Here is a 16,283-nt window from a genome sequence, read left to right as displayed (position 1 = left end):
TGGCTTTTTCCCCAAAGGAATGCTTTATTGACAAATTACCCATTATTTCCCCTAAAACAAATTAGCTCCTAGCCCAGCTTCCGGCCTTCTGAGAGATTCTAACTCTGGAGAGACACTGAGTAGTGTTCTCCCCATGGCACGAGTGTGGACCAATAGACACCCAGGCCACCATCCACCAAAGTGGACACTTTGAGCTGAGGGCCCCCCAGGGAGCGCACAGACGCACACGCAGGCCAGGCTCACGCTCGCTAAGAGGCAGTAAGGCACAGGTGCCCGTCCGGACACACCCGACACATGGGCCCCTGGGTGAGAAGCTGCTGGGCTACGGCAGCTTCAAGACGGCAGAGACCTTTGTGGGCCCTGAGAAAAGGCGACAGCAGAGCTCCAGCTGACCCCAACCCCAGCCCCGAGCTGCCCTGCAGGGTCCCTCCACTTCTCACTTGTCCCTGGCTGGCACGCAGCAGATAGGCTGGAGCCACTGACCGTGACGCGTGGGCTCGGCCAGGTACAGCCTGGTCCACAACAGGGCAGCGCGGCAGGGGGTGCTGGCTGTTCTTTGTCCTGTCCCCCACCCCCAGCAGCCCGGGAGCCCTCTGGCCGGCGGGAGCTTCCTACACAGGGCTGGAGGGCGTCGGTGAAGTGAAACACACCACCGGCACAGGCACGCTGCCCTCGGGCTAGATGCAGGGCCCACAGAGTGCTCAAAACCTGCTAAAGAACCCTCATTCGTGTATAAAAACGTTATAAACAAATAAAGCACGAAGCGATAATAAGGCTTGTATTTCAGCTTGAGTCCAAACAAATATTTCCTAACTATGAGGCTAAAGCTGCTCTGCTTAGTTTTAAATTTTGAAAAATCCACTGCATTTAAAAAATAAAGGATTTGCTGCTGTTAAAGCTAGGTCGTTGGTGTGACAGGCAGCCGCTGCTCGTCGGTCTCCGTTCGGAGGGTCTCAGAAAACGGAAGCGTCTCCCCGTGGCGTAGGGAAGGGGACGTTTGGAGAATGCCACTCACTTCACACTCATCGCTCTTTCCACATCTGGGGGAGCTGACAAGATCGGCAAAGGGAGCTCGGCTCCGCCCCCGCCCCCCGCCCCGTCCGCTTCCAGCACCCCAGGAAGGACGGCACGGCGGGCTGCTGTGTCGCCGACTTCAGCGGGAAGCATCTGTGTACTGACTGCCCTCCAGGTCACGCAAGCGCAGCAGCCGTGTCTACGTGTGGATGGCACGGCTACCCTAAAGCCGCTGCTGCGCCTGCCCGCGCCCGGCTGGCTGCTCCATCTCGCGGTGGCGGTTGTGGCGAAGACGGCGCTCACGGGGTCCGCGGCCGGGCAACGCTGCTGCGGGCTTAGAATGGCGTGTGCTCGGGCAGGGGCCTGTCGCCACTGCCGGTCGGGGAGCGAGGGCTGTCGCTGCCGTTCTCTCTGTCACCCACCACCTTCGACTACAGAAGGAGAAAGACCGAGAGAGAAAAACCTGAGACAGCACCAACGCCAGGCGCGTCCTAGGCCCCTGCTGGGGACGCACAGTGTTCGATCCCCCTCTGGAGTTTACGTGACGTGAACACTGCTGAACAACGAAATGGAGCAAATCGCTGACACGGGCAACAGGCTGGACCTATCTCCAGGGAATTATGCAGTGACGAGAGCCAATCTCAAAAGGCTACACACTGCACGGTGCTGCTGATAGGACTTTCTCGAGACTGCGGCGTGACGGAAACGGAACAGCCTGGAGCTGGCCGGGGCACAGGGCAGGAGGGAGGGCTAGGGCACCGTGAAGGGTCTTCGTGGGGCTGGGACTGTTCTGTGTCTTGCGTCGGTGTCACAACTGGTTGTGATGTTGCAGTGTTATCACTGGCGGGGACCGTAACAGGTACAAGGCCCCGTGTTAGTTCCTGTAACTGTGTGTCCATCCACAACGACTAAGTAAGTTTACCTAACATATTTAGGTCATGCCCCATCAAGAGAATCGAATGGTCCAGGTAAAGTTACCTTTATGGTCCCAACTCGGTCTTCAAATGACTTGAAAGTTGCAGAATTCCTTTAAAGAGAAAGGACGATGTCGGCGTGAGAGATAAGCAATTAGGCTGGCTTCCTGAAGCTGAAGGGCCAGGGTCGGGGTCATCCTCCGGAAAGGCCCGAGAGCATCCTGAGGTGTCACGGCACGCACGTGGCAAGCCAAAAGTAGGGGAGGGGCATGCCCCAACACGGTGCCCAGCCCAGGTCATTCTGGAGGCTTTACCAGGTCAGAACAGAGGGCAGTCACACTCGCCAACCACAGGGACAGAAGACCTGCATGTCACCAGCTGGTGTGCAGCTCACATGGGCGAGCTGCAGACCTCTGACCCACGCAGGTGGGTGTGGGCACATTTCTGTCACCCCAACATGGGCTAGGAAAAGTCCCATGTGTCCTTCACACAGATCTCATTTAGAACAGAGCAAAGGAGAACCAGGGACACTCCTGGAACAAGGGAGCGACAAGGAGGCAGAGAAGAAAGCAGGCTAGCCCGCTGCCACCCAACCCCTTACACAGCCAGGTCCTGCCACTGGCCAACTGCCCCGAGGCCTCTAGAGGTAGCCTGGCGAAGATTCCCAGCATGCTCGGGGGTGTGGCAGCTGCGACAGGGCCAGGAGCTGAGAGTGGGAAAGACAGGTGGGGGCTTCACGAGGAAGCAGACCATGCTGTGGGCGTTCTCGGGAGACCAGGGCCCCCTCCTGCAGGAGCAGACACACAGTCTCCAGACTCTGGCTACGGCTATGCCGTGAGCCCCTGCGCCTCCCTGGCCCGGCCCTGCGGGAACTCCGGCACACTCCATGTGGAGCCCAAGTTGGGCTCGCCCCGCTAGCTCGTCAGCCTGGAACGGTCCTTCCCGATGCCTCTCTGACGGGAAGCCGCCCGCTCCCCCCGGTGCCCCAGCTCTGGGAGCGCCACGTACATTACCTCATGGCTGGCATACTTATCGAGTGGCGGATGGAGTAGCTGCTGCTGGGGAGCGTGGTAAAGCAGAGAGGGAAGCGAGTTAAGGCGAGGGCCCGCCCGGCATGCCCCGTGCCCGACTGCTGGGGCTGCGGGACCGCACTCCCAGCACGAAGCAGCCTCGTGTGGCCCCTCATCAGGGGGACCCTTGACCCAAGCCCCCTCCCTTCCACTCCAAAGTCACCCAGAGGTGTGATACTGCTCAGGGAGACCAGGGTCTGGGGCTTTGGGAAAGCTTCTGGGACAGAGAGCTGTCAGAGAGCCCTACTTGACTCCACAGAAAGCTAAATGCCTTTTTGGCAACAACAAAAGAAAAAAGAAAAAAAAAAAGAAACCAACCAGGTCAAGTAAGTAAAAATGTTTAAAATCGCAGTTTGTTCTGAATTTGGTTCCAGACCTCCAAGCTAGAAGAGCGTGTGACACTGGGGTGCTGGTAGCGCCTGGAGAGACACAGGGCCACGGGGAGGGTGTCTAACTGGGCCTCGGAGCTGCCGTCTGCTGCAGGAAGAGCTCTCGCATCATAGATGAGACAAACGTCACTTGAAGGGACAGGACTGCTCACGGGAGGAAGCAGCAGGAGCCGCTGTTCCCAGGGCGGCAGCAGAGAACACGACAAGCCCCCCCCACCAGGTGCACATCTCTTTTTGGGAAAAAACTGGGGGGCTGAGATGGCACATGCCAGCTGTCGACACACCGCTGCTGGGGAGGCCAGGGGAGGAGGCTGCAGCATCACACCGCCGGTGCCAGCCCAGGGGGCCCACGACCGGAAACGTGGGAGTGTGCCCCCAACACGGGAAGGGGTCAGTCGGCGGTCCCGCAGCCCCTCCTGCCACCTTCATCTAGCACAGCCTCCTACGGGCCGGCAGATGGCCCCGGACCAGGCCGAGCCCTCCGCGGCTGAGCCCGGCGCGTCTTACCTAAGGGAGTGTGAGAACGGACGAGCCCTGAGAGGCGGCCGCAGGAGGGAAGAAGAAACACACAGCGTGAGGAGAGAGGCAGTGCCCACCCCGCCCTCTACTCGAGCCCCGCGAGGCCACCTCCCAGGTGCCATGCCGCCGGGGAGGGCAGGACGCGGACCAGGCCTCACGTGTGCACGGCCCTGTCTGGTGGCTCGAGAGAAGCCCCGAGAGGAGGCCCGGGGGTGAGCGGTGCGGAGGCGTGAGACGCGCCACGGCGGCCGGCCACCTGGAACCTGAGTCACCGGGCTTGGCTGCGCACCGCACGTCCCAGACCTGTGTCCTGCACGTACGCACACTACCACAGGACCAGGGACATCCTCGGGGCTGAGCTCTTTGCTCCTGTGTCCAAGGGCGGCTGCTGGCCTGGGGCAGGGACATGGCCGCCTCCTCCACTACCCAGCCAGGCCTTCCACCTGGGGAGAGGCCACTTCAGAAGCAACACACACAGTCACATGGCCTGGTTTGCCTATGCCACTCAGGTGGGCAGCAGGACCTGCTCCTCTCTCAGTGAGAGGACTGTGAGGGTGCTTGTCAAAGGTCCCCCAGCTGGACGGAGACCTGACCTCTGACCCCAATCCAGTCTCCTCTCCCACCCCCCACCACCGCACATCCCAGGGCATGCGAAACGCTCCTCAGGCCAGGCTGGGCTGCTCTTGGACAGCTGCTCCGGGCCCCGAACGCCTCGACGCAGAGGCCCACCAGGATCGCACAGTCTGAAACGCACGGCACAACCTCCCTGACCCCGACTTTCATTCCCAAGAAGTGGTGGACTCGCCACCTCGAACTCTAAAGCGGGGAAGTAATGACCTTGGCCTCAGAAACCGCCGGAGACCACGTGCTGAGACCATAGGGCCGTCGAGAGTTCAGGGCACCACTGGAAACACAGAACAAAACCAGCGGAACACGAACCCCCCAGGGCAAGACCAGCAAACAGGACAATCCCTCCAGGCACTGAGTGCCACCTGGTCCCTCCCCCCGCTGGCCCCCGAGTTCCACACGCAACAGGCATAGCGAGGCTGGGCATGGGACGGAGCCCTCCCAGTGTCATGGTGACAGGAAAGCTGCTCGTTGCTGGCCACAGCCCACACGCTCCGTGACCTGCAGTCACACACGCCGGGTCAGCTGCCAAGTCCCAGGTCTCTGAGCAGAGAAACGAACTATCACTGTCCCCAAGAGGCGGACTGTGCGGCGCTGCCCCATCAAGGTGGCCGGCACGGGCTGGCCCACAGCCGTCTCCATCAGCACTGTGGGCTCCGCTCTCTCCGCTGACTTCCGCCCAGGGTGCCCTGAACACGCTCGAGTGAGAATACCGAAAACGCGTGCAGACGCTCGGAGCGCCCGCTCCTGGTGGCAGACGTCCCGGCGCAGCCGATGGCTGCTGCCTCCTCCACACGGTCACCTGACCAACACTGCAGGGGAAGCCGGGCATGCTGCTCGCTCCAGGGGCCCGAGCCGGCCCGCCGCACCTGCCTCAGCAGGCCCTGGGAGTGAGGCCGGGCCACCGGCGGCGTGTGATCCGTCTGTCACCGGCCTCACGGCAACATGGCTCAAGTGGCCAAAGCTGGCATCCCAGAGTGCAGCAGCGACCATGTCCCATCTATTCCCAGATGAGATCCGTCAGAAACACACACGGAGTTCACTGTCAGCGGCTTAGCGTGCAGCCCGTGGGAGGAGCCATCAGACACTCCTGTGTCAGCGCAAAGCCGCGGCGGGAAAGGCCTGCATGTACAGGGTGAGCCCCAGGGACCCCAGCCACCGTGGCCAGGGCCTCACGCGTGGAAGGCGTGGGGAAGACACCCCAACCGCACTCCAACGGTCCTGCTCCTCCGAAGGCCTCACATTTTTCAAAACAAAGTTGGAGGAAGAGGAGAATTATGTGGAACCACCAAAAATATAGGACGGGCAGGACTCTGGGCATGAGCAGTCCTCTGCTCAGCTGGGTGGGTCGCCCGGGGTGTTAGCATCGGTCTTCACCTCTGGCAGAGTCCCCACCAGGCACCGCCGGGCCTGTATAGTAGACCGATGCCTAACCCGAGCAGGCAGGGAGGGATGAGAGCGGGGTGGATCCCAATGCCACACGCAGCACACCAAGCCCACAGGCAGCACCACCGTGTGGTTCCTACGGGATGGGGCGGGGGTGACAGGAAGGCGGTCCCTGAAATTAAAAAGTGAGAGGACTGACTCTGAGTGCGATCAAGGGTCAGGGTGCTGGCGGTGGTGACAACCGACGCTCCACGCGGACTGTTGCTCAATGACGCGCGTCTTATCCTAAGAACTCCCAAGAGGGAAGCCTGGCCAAGGACACAGCCAGGAGGTGGCTGAGCCAGGATGCACAGCCTGGCCTGTGGCTCCCAGCTGTGAGACGGTATGGCTCTCAGGCTGGCGTCCACCAAGTGCCAAGCCACTCCGCATTCCCTGGCCCCCAGGCCCTGCTCTAGAGGCACCTTTGGTGGCCAGGAGGGTCTCGTCGGCCTCTGGGAGATGACACTCGTTAGCGGCCCCAGCACGCGTGCAACCACGAGATCCAGGCCATGCACACTCCCAAGAGGCACAGAAGCCCGTCCTGGATGGGTCCTGGCTGTCGGCCCCCCCAAAAGCCCCCTTCTAAGCCAGAGTAATTTTCTCTCCACGGAACTTCGGCGAGAAGCATCTGCCTTCACCAACACCAAGCATCACAAATTACCCCAAAGCCCTGGTGACTATCCCTCCGGAGAAAGACAGAAATGGAGAAGAGGGAGCCAAGAGGCACAGACACACACCACAAACAAGCTTCCGTGAGCCAACTGGTCCGGGGCTGGCATGGCCCAGCCTGTGGGTGCCGAGGGCCCCCGAGGCGTGTGCACCTGAGCCCTGAGGCTCCAGCAGGCTCCCCACAGAATCCCACAGAAGCCTGAAACCCTCGCCCCCCTGGGCCAGGCCTCCAGGCAGAGGGGCTGGGGAGGGGCGTCACCTCACGTCTCCGAGCTTCCTGCTGATGGCAGAGCCCACAGTGGACAGGGCTGCGGACGTCTTCTGGCCCGCCTGGGAGAGCGTCTCCTGAGTCTTCTTGTAGCTGGGGAGAAGAAACACCAGTCGGACCAACCACGCGGCAGGGCCGGACACCGCCCACAATCCCAGAACACAGCGCCCAGGGCGCCCACCTGGCCGCCAGGGAGGGGTCTGTGTCCCAGCTGCGGGGCCCCAGGGGGACAGAGGCAGTGCTGTCAGGCTGTGGCCTCCCGACCCTGCAAGGACACTGTTTTCTGGCCTCACTGTGTCCCTCAGCGACTCCGACCTCAGGGCAGAGAACAGCCAAGGCGGGGCTGGGGCCCCAGGAAGCTCCCCTGCGCCCTCTTCGTGTGCTAGAGCCTTCGGGGATCCGCAGCACACCAGCACCCTCAGGGATGCCTCTCGGACGTAGGGCCTGCAGCCCCAGCTGTCCCACACTGTCTCACAACGTCCCCGAGGACCTGCACCTCGCACCGCCCCTCTCAGTTCTACGGCGTCTTGGCTCACCGCGAGGACCACCTGCTGCATGTCCTCTGCCCCGGCCGGCCACCCACCCACACATGCATCACACCGGACAAAGCTCCGTGGGACAGGCAGGGTGCCCGGGCCACAGGGACAGCAAGGACACCTGGGGCCACCGTGAGAGCTGGCACCTGCAGCAACTAGCCCTCACCCAGCTGCTGCCACAAAAAGACACAGCAGCTTGAGCCCAAAGCCCCATTCTGGCTAACATGGGACCCCCAAAAAATGATGGCTCGAGACGGCAGGACTCCCAAGATGCCAGCCTGCTCTTCTGGCCCCGCTGGCGTCACCTGGATAGCACCGGCACTGGGTCTTCTGGGCCCCTCTCCCCCACGAGCCTGCCACTGCCGCGAGCAGGGGGCCTCCCGTGAGCACCTGCCCAAATCGGCCCCAACCGCTCCGGCTGCCCGCGCTGGCTCAGCGCTGCTGCATCCGCGGCCCTCTGCCGTGACAGCGTCCTCGCCTGGAGCTGCCACCCACGGCACGAACTGTCTCAGGATCTAACAAGACTGTGGCAATAGAGGTAAAGAGGGACCTGTGACAGGTGCGATGGCACGTTCCCCACAACACAGCCTACTGAGGAAAGGCTCTAGAACCTCCTCTGGGTCCCCAACTTGCAGTGCCTGCTAGAGGCACCCCCAGCCCAAGGCCTAACTTGATGAACTGCTTTTATTTCAGCATGGCAGGTAAGAGCTAAAAGAAACAGACTTCTGCCCATCTGGAGCCATGAACGGTAATGAGGGAACACCAGGCGCACGGTAGCAAGTGACGTGCAATGTCCCACTCTGAAAGTCGAGAACAAGTCTGCGAGCTCGGTGTCCCCCAGAGAGCGAAGCCGCAGGGTCCCGTTAACTCTCTGCAGTCCGCAGGGTGGGACGTTCTGAAGCAGAGGGTTTAGGAAGAGCCCCACCGAGCCCAGTCTGGGAAACACAAGTCGGAGTGGGTGTGGGCCTGAGCCAGTCCCCGGGGACCAGGAGGGCCATTCTGAGGGTGACCCCAAGGGCAGCACTGCAGTACGTAGAAACGGGAACCTCCAATCTGAGGCAGAGGCAATCGGGGCCCAAGTTCTGGGTGACAGGGCGGGGGACAGGGCCAGCGTCTGTACCCAGGTCACTCGGCACCACGGGTGGAGGCCCGACCCACAGCAGCTCCCTCCCTCCACCAGCGCGCGGGCTGCTGGTCGGCGTGGGCACCTGCCAATCACGCCTTCCGCATCCTTCCCCTAGGGGCAGGCCCGCCACAGGGCACCGCTCCCAACCACAGCCAGTCCAATGAGACCCACGCTGGGCCACCTTGCTGCTGGGCTGCAACACTGGGCACCCCCCTGCACCACCAAGAAGGAGCTGGCCTGAGAACAAAGTGACCACGGGGCGAGTAGAAGGTGCTCGGCGAACGGCGGAAAGCCTGGCTGGGCGGACCTGGAGCAGGCCCCCCCGCCCCCACGCCTCTTAGGCTGTGTTCTCTGTCGCCTGCCACCGAAGAACTCGGTATAGTGTCTACAGAGTCAACGAGTGACTGTGGAAGTCATCTGACACCCACTGTCACCTGGCAAGACAACCACTGCACCAACAGGACACGGTCGCCCTGAGCACAGCCGTGTGCACGACGAGCAGCAGGCAGCCGAGAGCAGTGGACTGGAAGCAGTAGCCCCGCGCTCGCCCGGCACGGCTGCCGACGGAAGCACCGGCGCGGCCCCTCTCACTTCCCTTCCGGCCGGGTTCTCCCTGCAGCCCTGGGCGCCACTGGGAGACGCGCTCAGGGAGACGGGCGCCAGCAGGCCCCAGCCCCAGCTCAGGAGGCAGCAGCCAGGCCCCCGGGCTCCGCCCAGACAGCACCGAGCAGCTATGTCTCCAGCGCTCATCCGGCATGGTGAGACCTCGGGGGAGGAACGGCCATGTCGCAGGCCACGCGCTTCCACGCCCAGAGCCACAGGTTTCCCCCAGTCAGACTGCAGTGACCTGGACGAGCACCCGCAGCGCTGTGTCTTTGGTCTCACCCAACGGCACTGACGTCTCCTGAGGCTGTTGTCAGATGAAGTTCCCACGGTAAGCTTCCTGGTGCCCCAAGTGCACCAGTGACCAGCCACCACTGCGCCGACTCAACCACATCGCCGGACACAGCCCCAGATGCAGCGCCCCGTGCTCCGAGGACACCCACGGCCACGACGGGCTGGCGTCTCCAACTTCACAGACGGCAGAACACACAGCCCGCCAGAGGCCACTGGTGACACCCAGCTCCATGGCACAGCCAGCCAACCCAGGGTCACAGGCTCAGCTGAAACTCACTTGGCAGAAGCCACTCCCTCTCAGCCCCACACAGAAGGACTCTAACCGTGTGCTCTGGACACCACGACGGCCCTTCCTCTGCACGACAGATGGATGATCCGAGAGAGACTGCTTTTAAATACGGCCCCGCCCCAGTCAAAGCAGTTACAACTGGGTCGGAGCAAACAATGTCGTGTTCTCGTTTAAGGACCTCAAACAAAACGACCAGAATCGCCTGGCACCACTGCGCCGGCAGACACAAGGCTAGCCGTGGGCGTTCTGAATTTGGTGAGCATCCGGGTGGCCGACAGCACGGTGTCCCTTGAGATCCCAGTGGTGCGCTCACACTGCTCCCCCACCCGAAATCCGCCCTGAGCCCTGGCAAGGCTCCGGAGAACCCAGCAGCCGGAGCGCAGTCTGCAGGGCACAGAGTGGGGACCATCAGCATCAGTCGAGATGGCCCTGCTCCACCCACTGTGGAAGCCGAGAGGATCTACGAGCGCAAGGTGCTGTCCGGGCCCCGCTCAGGCCTCTTACTGAAGGGACACGCACCAGGCACGGAACTTTTCAGTGCGGTCCTCCACCTGAACGAACCCTTGCTCCACAAGGGTTTCGGGAACAGTTTCATTTGTGTTGGAGAGGAAAAAAACGGTATTAAAAATAAAACAGCCAGGACGTGATTCCATAGCATAGCAGTGAGCACGTCTGCTTTACACGCAGAAGGTCCCGGGTTCGCGCCCCAGTGGAGCCACGGTCCATAGTCTGCGGTCATGCCACCCTGAACACGCCCAACGTCTGATCTCAGAAGCTAAGCAGAGTCGGGCCTGGTTAGTACTTGGATGGGAGACCACCTAGGAAGACCAGGTGTTGTAAGCATAAATGATAATAACGTATAATAATAAAAAATTAACTTAAAAAATAAATAAATAAATAAAAGAGCCAAAAACACCACAACTAGGTTTGTGCCAAGCGCGTGCAGCCTGCCTGGCCCTAGGAGCGTGTCAGGAGGAAGAGGGGAGGGAGGTGCTGATGGCAAAGGCACTCACAAGTCCGACTGGGTCATTTTCTCATTCCACTCTCCGAGTTTCTCAGAAGTTTTCACATAGCTAGAAACAGAAAATCCGCAGTGAATTACTTAGCAACACTATTTCAGCTCAAGTTTCGAACTGCAGGTAAAAGTCAGGGGAAACGAGGCCTGGCTGGCAGGAACCCTGCGCCTCCAGCCTGCCTGAGCGCCCGCTGCTCGACGTGATGCCCGATGTGCAGGCCCAGGAGAGGCCACGAGGCGTCAGAACCAGTTCTTTTCCCATCAGGCCAAGGGGGTGCACAGGTCTTTCGATGAAAGATGGCTCCCGGGGAACAGCCGTGCTATGAGGAGCAAGAAGGGCACAGCCCGTGGCCCCCGAATGCTTCTGACAGTCACCCTTTGGAATTCAAAACCTACGACTTCCTACATAAAGTGGCTTTGCACAGGTGGGACTTGAGACACAGAGTCCACCTGTCGCTCTGCAGGGCACGGCCTCTTAGACAGTGGAGACACTCCCAGGCCCTGCCCGGGAAGATACATTTCAGAGGAGCCACGCAGCTGCGCATCTCAAGTCCAGAGAGCTGAGTCACATCTGCTTCAGAGGTCCTGGGGCTGTGACCGCGTCACATTCTGAAAAGGACTCACGTCCACTTCAGCAGACACTGAGCTATGGGGACCACAGGCAAATCAGTCTCATAAGGACTCGCCTAGTATTCTCTCAAATGTGGACTCTGAAACGTGTCCCGTAGACTACCACCTGGACCCGGGCCAGCGTGTCCGTCGGCCTCGAAAACACGGACGCTACGCTTTCTCAACAGACCCAAGTGTGGCTGCTGGGTCAGGGGCTCTGGGCCCCTGGCCCCCTGCTCCTGCGAGGCACCTGTCCCCAAGACCCTCACATCCCGTGGGCAGGGCAGGGCGCCACCCTGCGAGCACTGTCTCCCGCGTGCGGAGCGGCACCTACGCGTTAGAGACCTGCACGTCGTGCCAGCTCCTGGACAGGTTCTGCTTCAGGCCCTCCAAGGCGGAGAGGCCCAGCTTCCTCTTCAGCTCTCCGCAGTGCCTCTCCTTGGCGGCCAGGACCTGACGCAGAGTGACAATTTCCTCTTCTACCTGCAAAAGCACGCGGCTGACGTGAGTAGCTAGCACGACTTAGGAAGCGACTCGCCTCCTCACACGCACTGCGGGGAGCTTGCTCGGAGTTAAGAAAGATCTTCCTGCTTACAGAAACGCAGCTCGTCGCCAGCACGCGACCTCTTCTGGAGAACTGTCTTGCCCCCAAGCCAAGTGCATCTGGCAGGGCCGCCAACCACCGTGCCTGCCCGTGGGTGACTAAGCAAGGCCCATCAGAGCTCGTCTCGGGCCTAGGCCCAGGTGGCGGAGAAGACAAGCTCTGGGTCGGGGCTTGGAGGACAGACGCTTCAACTACTGGCAGCCAGGCCCCCCGGGCACTGTGGAGGAAGCCCTTACGCGGCGAGAGGGAGCAGAACTAAAAGACAGGGCCAGAGACCCAGGTGACAGAGAAACAGCCCTTAGGACGTGTGCGTGCCTGGGGTCAGCCCCAGGCCATGGCAAAGCCAGTTACGTAACCCAAAAGTAAATTCGCTTTTGTGTTTACGTAGTTCGAGTTGAGTAATGGAAAGAATCCTGATGATAAAGCCCTGAACCTCCTCAAGACTTTTAAAAAAAAAAAAAAAAAAGGACGGAACCTTCCAGAAGGAGCACCTGTTAGAGCCTCGCCGCTTTAGCTTTCTCAGTGTTTCCAGCTTCTGTGTGAACAGCTAGTCAAAAATAAAGTTCTTTTTTTCAAAAAGTGCTCTTGTAAAGTAAAGCGCTAAAAAGTGGGTGACAGCCCTATATGTGACTAGATGCTGCTTTAGAAAACAGGGGAAACAAGAAATAACTTAAAAACAGTATGGTCTAAGGCCAAAGTAGTACCAGTCACTCGGGCAGTTACGTCCAGTAACTAGAATGTTCCATTTATGGTGCAATGACTAACGAGGCTCAGGGCATGTAATCTAGTTGTCTATGGTTATGTGCAAGTTGAAAATTTTAAATGACACAAGAGCATCTTCACTTTGCAATTTGACTCTGAAAAAAACCTTGTGGTTTTTGTCCCTAAGCCGACACATTCGAAATAAAATGCGAAGCTCAAGTGTCCTCGGCCTCCTCGCTGCTTCTCCCTTAACCTTCACTCGATTCAGAAACAGCGGCGTGCTTGCCCCGCAGCCTGAACTCGGCCCCGGGCTGCGGTTCGTCCGCACGACTAGCTTCATTCAGACCCACGACTAGACGTAGGACATATCAGGACACCCTTGTCTCTGGGGACACTGCTTCAGCCTCTGCCTGACTGGACACTAACAAGTTCATTCCTCCAGGTTCTGGAATCTCAAGTGACTCACTACTGACTGCATCACACGGCCCAGAAGAACTCTCTGCAGTCGGCCTGAATAAAAAGGGTACTTGGAGGCTTTTGTTCTTAACTCCAACTTCCTCTTAAGGGACTCTCGCTGAAAAAACATCATGCGAGGCACTGTTTACAAAGAAAGTCTTCTTGAAAAAGGGACTGAAGTCAGGCAGAGAGGAGCAGTGGGGTTTTGAAAACTCTCGTCAATCCCAACAGAGAGACTCGCCCGGCGGAGCATGGCTCAGAGCCGCAGTCCCTGTGCGACACTCTGTGCACGGGGCACCGGCGAGGCGAGGAGCCCACACGTGCAGGGTCGGCCTCCCAGGGCCACCTCGGGGGAGTGCAGCCAGCACTCTGGCCCTCATCAGCCTGCAAGCACCTCCATCAGGTCGCCCCGGCCCAGCCAGCCAAGACACGGTACCTTTGCGAGCTCAGCCCTGAGCTCCTCCTCCTCGGCCTCGGTCAGACCCTCGACAGCAGGAGCTGGGGCAGCCGCTGCGGCGTCAACGGGGACATCTGTCATGGAGTCGGACAGCAGACCTCTGTTAGGAGAGCCCAGGCTGATATCTGCCGGAGACAGAACGAGGCCAGACAGTGTCCACGAGAAGTTACAGAGAGGTGACAGGGCAGAGGTCTCTGCCAAGGGAGAAAGCAGAGGAAGGACAGGTTGCAGGGACAGGACAGGGAGGCAGACGTGGAGCTGGCAATGCCTCTTCTCTGGAAGGTTCTGTGAAGATGGGTGAAGCCACTAGACTAAGAGCAGCTACACCGTGAGCCACCCACAACGCTGCTTCGGGGCACTGATGCAAGGCAGCCATACTCCAGCTCTGGGTCCCTGTGAGAACACGACCTTCGGAGATGGCGAATCTTCGCCACGAAGTAGCCGATCTAGTAGATCTGCCACTTTTAGAGCAAAAGAACATGACGTGGCTGAAAACACAGCAAGCTTAACTTTCCAATCAACTGACCTGCCAGGGCGCACACCACAATCACACACGGAGCATGTGTGAGGCATCCAGACCCGCAGGGAGTCAGCAAAACAAAAATCTCCTTCAGCCCACCCTCGACCCTCACCCCACGGCAAGGACCCACAGCTCCCGAGGAGGTGCCCAGGGAGCACCGCCTCCACACGCCTCTGCCACGGCCAGATCGGGAAGAATGCAGTCACCATTCTTCCTGCTCATTAAATGCATCTCACGTCTGCACGAAAAATTTACAAGCTACGACACGAGGAAAAATGGGTCTATTTTGGTTCTTTCCAACTCCAAACACATGGCTGTCATTTAGCACTTTTTTACAATCAGCATTGAAAACATCATCTTCTCTTTGATCAGCAAACTCTGCAAAGAAAACCTTTGTATGGTGTCTGGTGCACTCAGAAGCCAATTAAAAGGCACAAAGGTTAGAAAGAAGAAAAACTCTCTTTAACCGCAGGGATGTCTGTCTACTGCAGTCAGCTAAATATAGACTTTGAAAACACTTGAAAACAAAGACGCTCCACTGAGCCGGCTGTGCCTAATCCCCTTCGCGTGCACCCTGTCTAATCATCTGCAAAATGGGGGCAGCACAAGGACTAAGGACCGATTTCAAAGGGTTATTCTGAAAATGGAAAAAGACCATTTGAGAAACAGGCTTAGTACGGTGTCTGGCCCACAGTAAGTGCACAGTCAATGTTTTGTCATCCTCCTGATCAGAACCCAATGCCTGTTAAGCTTAACTCAGTGAAAAGCGTCCTCAATGTGTCAAAGCCCCCAGTTTTTGATGTTCAACTATTTCGTAAGCAAATATTAATAAGTAGGAACACCTACAGAATGTCATCAGAACTCAAGAATCCTGAGTTTAATCGGTACACTGATAAGATCAAATAGTAGAAACCCATTCTGAAATTATTCAGCGGAGTTACATCCACGTAGGAATTCAGCACCTCCTCTCTAGAGCCTTGGAATGGAAGACCGACTTGTATCACCTTCTCAAGATTTTAATCTCCTGGGCTTGCTCCACATCCCCAGCGGCCATCTCAAACTGGTCTGGGTGTCTGTTCTGGAAAAAAGCCAGGTGTGCTGGGCGTGCCCCTGACTCAATGCACCCTTCTCCTCTGAGACAACCCCTAAGTAGGCTGGGCTCCGAGCACCGTTGCCACCCAAGGGGCGCAGCGCTGAACGCGAGGACGGTTCCGCCTCCCCTGCCCTCCCCGGCAGCCGCGCACAACACTTCGGCCCAGGTTCAGATGGAGTGTCTCCAAGGGCGCTGCGCAGGAACGGAGGGCGGCCGAACCCGCGAGCGCCGGGCGGGAGCAGAACGAGAGCTGCCTAGAGCGACGAAACGCAAGACTCCGGGAACGAGGGGAGGGTCCCAGGGGAGGCTAGGAAGCGATCCAAGCTGGCAGCGGAAGACGCACGCCAGGACCACGGGGAGCACCGTAGTCGGCGCCTGGGAGCCCGACGGGGGCCGCGGGGCGGGCGGAGGGTCCGAGACGCGACCCGGGGAGGGGAGGAGCGCGGTGGCGCCGGGCCCGCGGGTACCTTGGCCAGCAGAGTCCATGTTCAGGCGGCGGCCGGGCTGCAGCCGGGGTCGGGGCCGGGATGGCAGGCGCGGCAGGAGCAGGGACGGTTGCACTGGGAGTCGCTCGCCGCGCACTCAGCAGCCAGCGGAACAACCTCAGCCGCCGCGGCATTACGTAATCAGCGAGGCGACGGCCAACTTCCGCTTCGACGCGGGCTCCGCCTTCGTCCCGCCCCCACGAGCCCTGTCCAATCAGGGCGTTGTTTGGCCCAGTCCCCGTTCCTCCGGTCCAACTTGATTGGCCACGGCTGCGGACGAAGCAGGAAAAGGAGGCCGCCTTGCGAATGAATCCCGCCCAGGTCGGCTCCACCAGCGAGACGCACAGGTAGAACAGTCCGAAGGAACCCGGGGCGGGTGGGAACTGGGAGGACTGCCCAACATGGCGCCAGGGAAACACGGCACCGGGCCTCCTGGGGGTGTCGCGGGTGTTTGCCGCTCCCTGCGAGCCACTGGGCGCGCGCACCTTTGGCTGGGCAGACTCGGAACGCTTGCGATTCCTTCGAGGCCGGACCCCATGATTTGGGGGTTAGGACTTCTTAGTCTCTTTTTTTCTTAAGTCTGTTTACAGGGATTTTTT

The 16,283-nt window shown here is 59.7% G+C and overlaps 1 protein-coding gene across 7 annotated transcripts; it reads right to left on the bottom strand.

The window, feature by feature from the left end:
• TPD52L2 (TPD52 like 2) lies at positions 1–15,838 on the bottom strand. 7 transcript variants are annotated; one of them, XM_039864856.1, is made up of 9 exons: positions 15,667–15,833; positions 13,566–13,711; positions 11,702–11,850; positions 10,757–10,816; positions 6,887–6,988; positions 3,895–3,921; positions 2,942–2,986; positions 1,993–2,041; positions 1–1,445 (listed from the first exon to the last, which is right to left on the bottom strand). In XM_039864856.1, exons 1-9 carry the CDS (start codon positions 15,683–15,685, stop codon positions 1,350–1,352), a joined length of 693 nt encoding a protein of 230 aa, XP_039720790.1. In that variant the 5' UTR covers positions 15,686–15,833; the 3' UTR covers positions 1–1,349. The 7 variants fall into 7 exon arrangements, with proteins under 7 accessions (XP_039720790.1, XP_039720791.1, XP_039720793.1 ...); XM_039864857.1 differs by having other exon boundaries at positions 2,942–2,983; XM_039864859.1 differs by lacking the exon at positions 10,757–10,816 and having other exon boundaries at positions 2,942–2,983; positions 15,667–15,836.
• Positions 15,839–16,283: the final 445 nt, after the last annotated feature.

The sequence above is a fragment of the Pteropus medius genome, unplaced genomic scaffold (genome assembly GCF_902729225.1).
Source record: "Pteropus medius unplaced genomic scaffold, Ma_sr-lr_union100, whole genome shotgun sequence".
In the NCBI taxonomy this organism is placed as follows: domain Eukaryota; kingdom Metazoa; phylum Chordata; class Mammalia; order Chiroptera; family Pteropodidae; genus Pteropus; species Pteropus medius.
Note: the sequence above shows the minus strand (reverse complement) of the source record. Positions and strands in the feature narration are given on the sequence as shown.

Bases quoted from the DNA above. Each gene is read 5' to 3' on its own strand.
- TPD52L2 (XM_039864855.1), bottom strand. The intron at 11,851-13,565 runs GTACCGTGTCTT...GTGCTTTTGCAG, and splicing joins TCAGGGCTGAGCTCGCAAAG to GTAGAAGAGGAAATTGTCAC. The intron at 6,092-6,886 runs GTGACGCCCCTC...TTTTAATTTCAG, and splicing joins AGGAAGCTCGGAGACGTGAG to GGACCGCCTTCCTGTCACCC.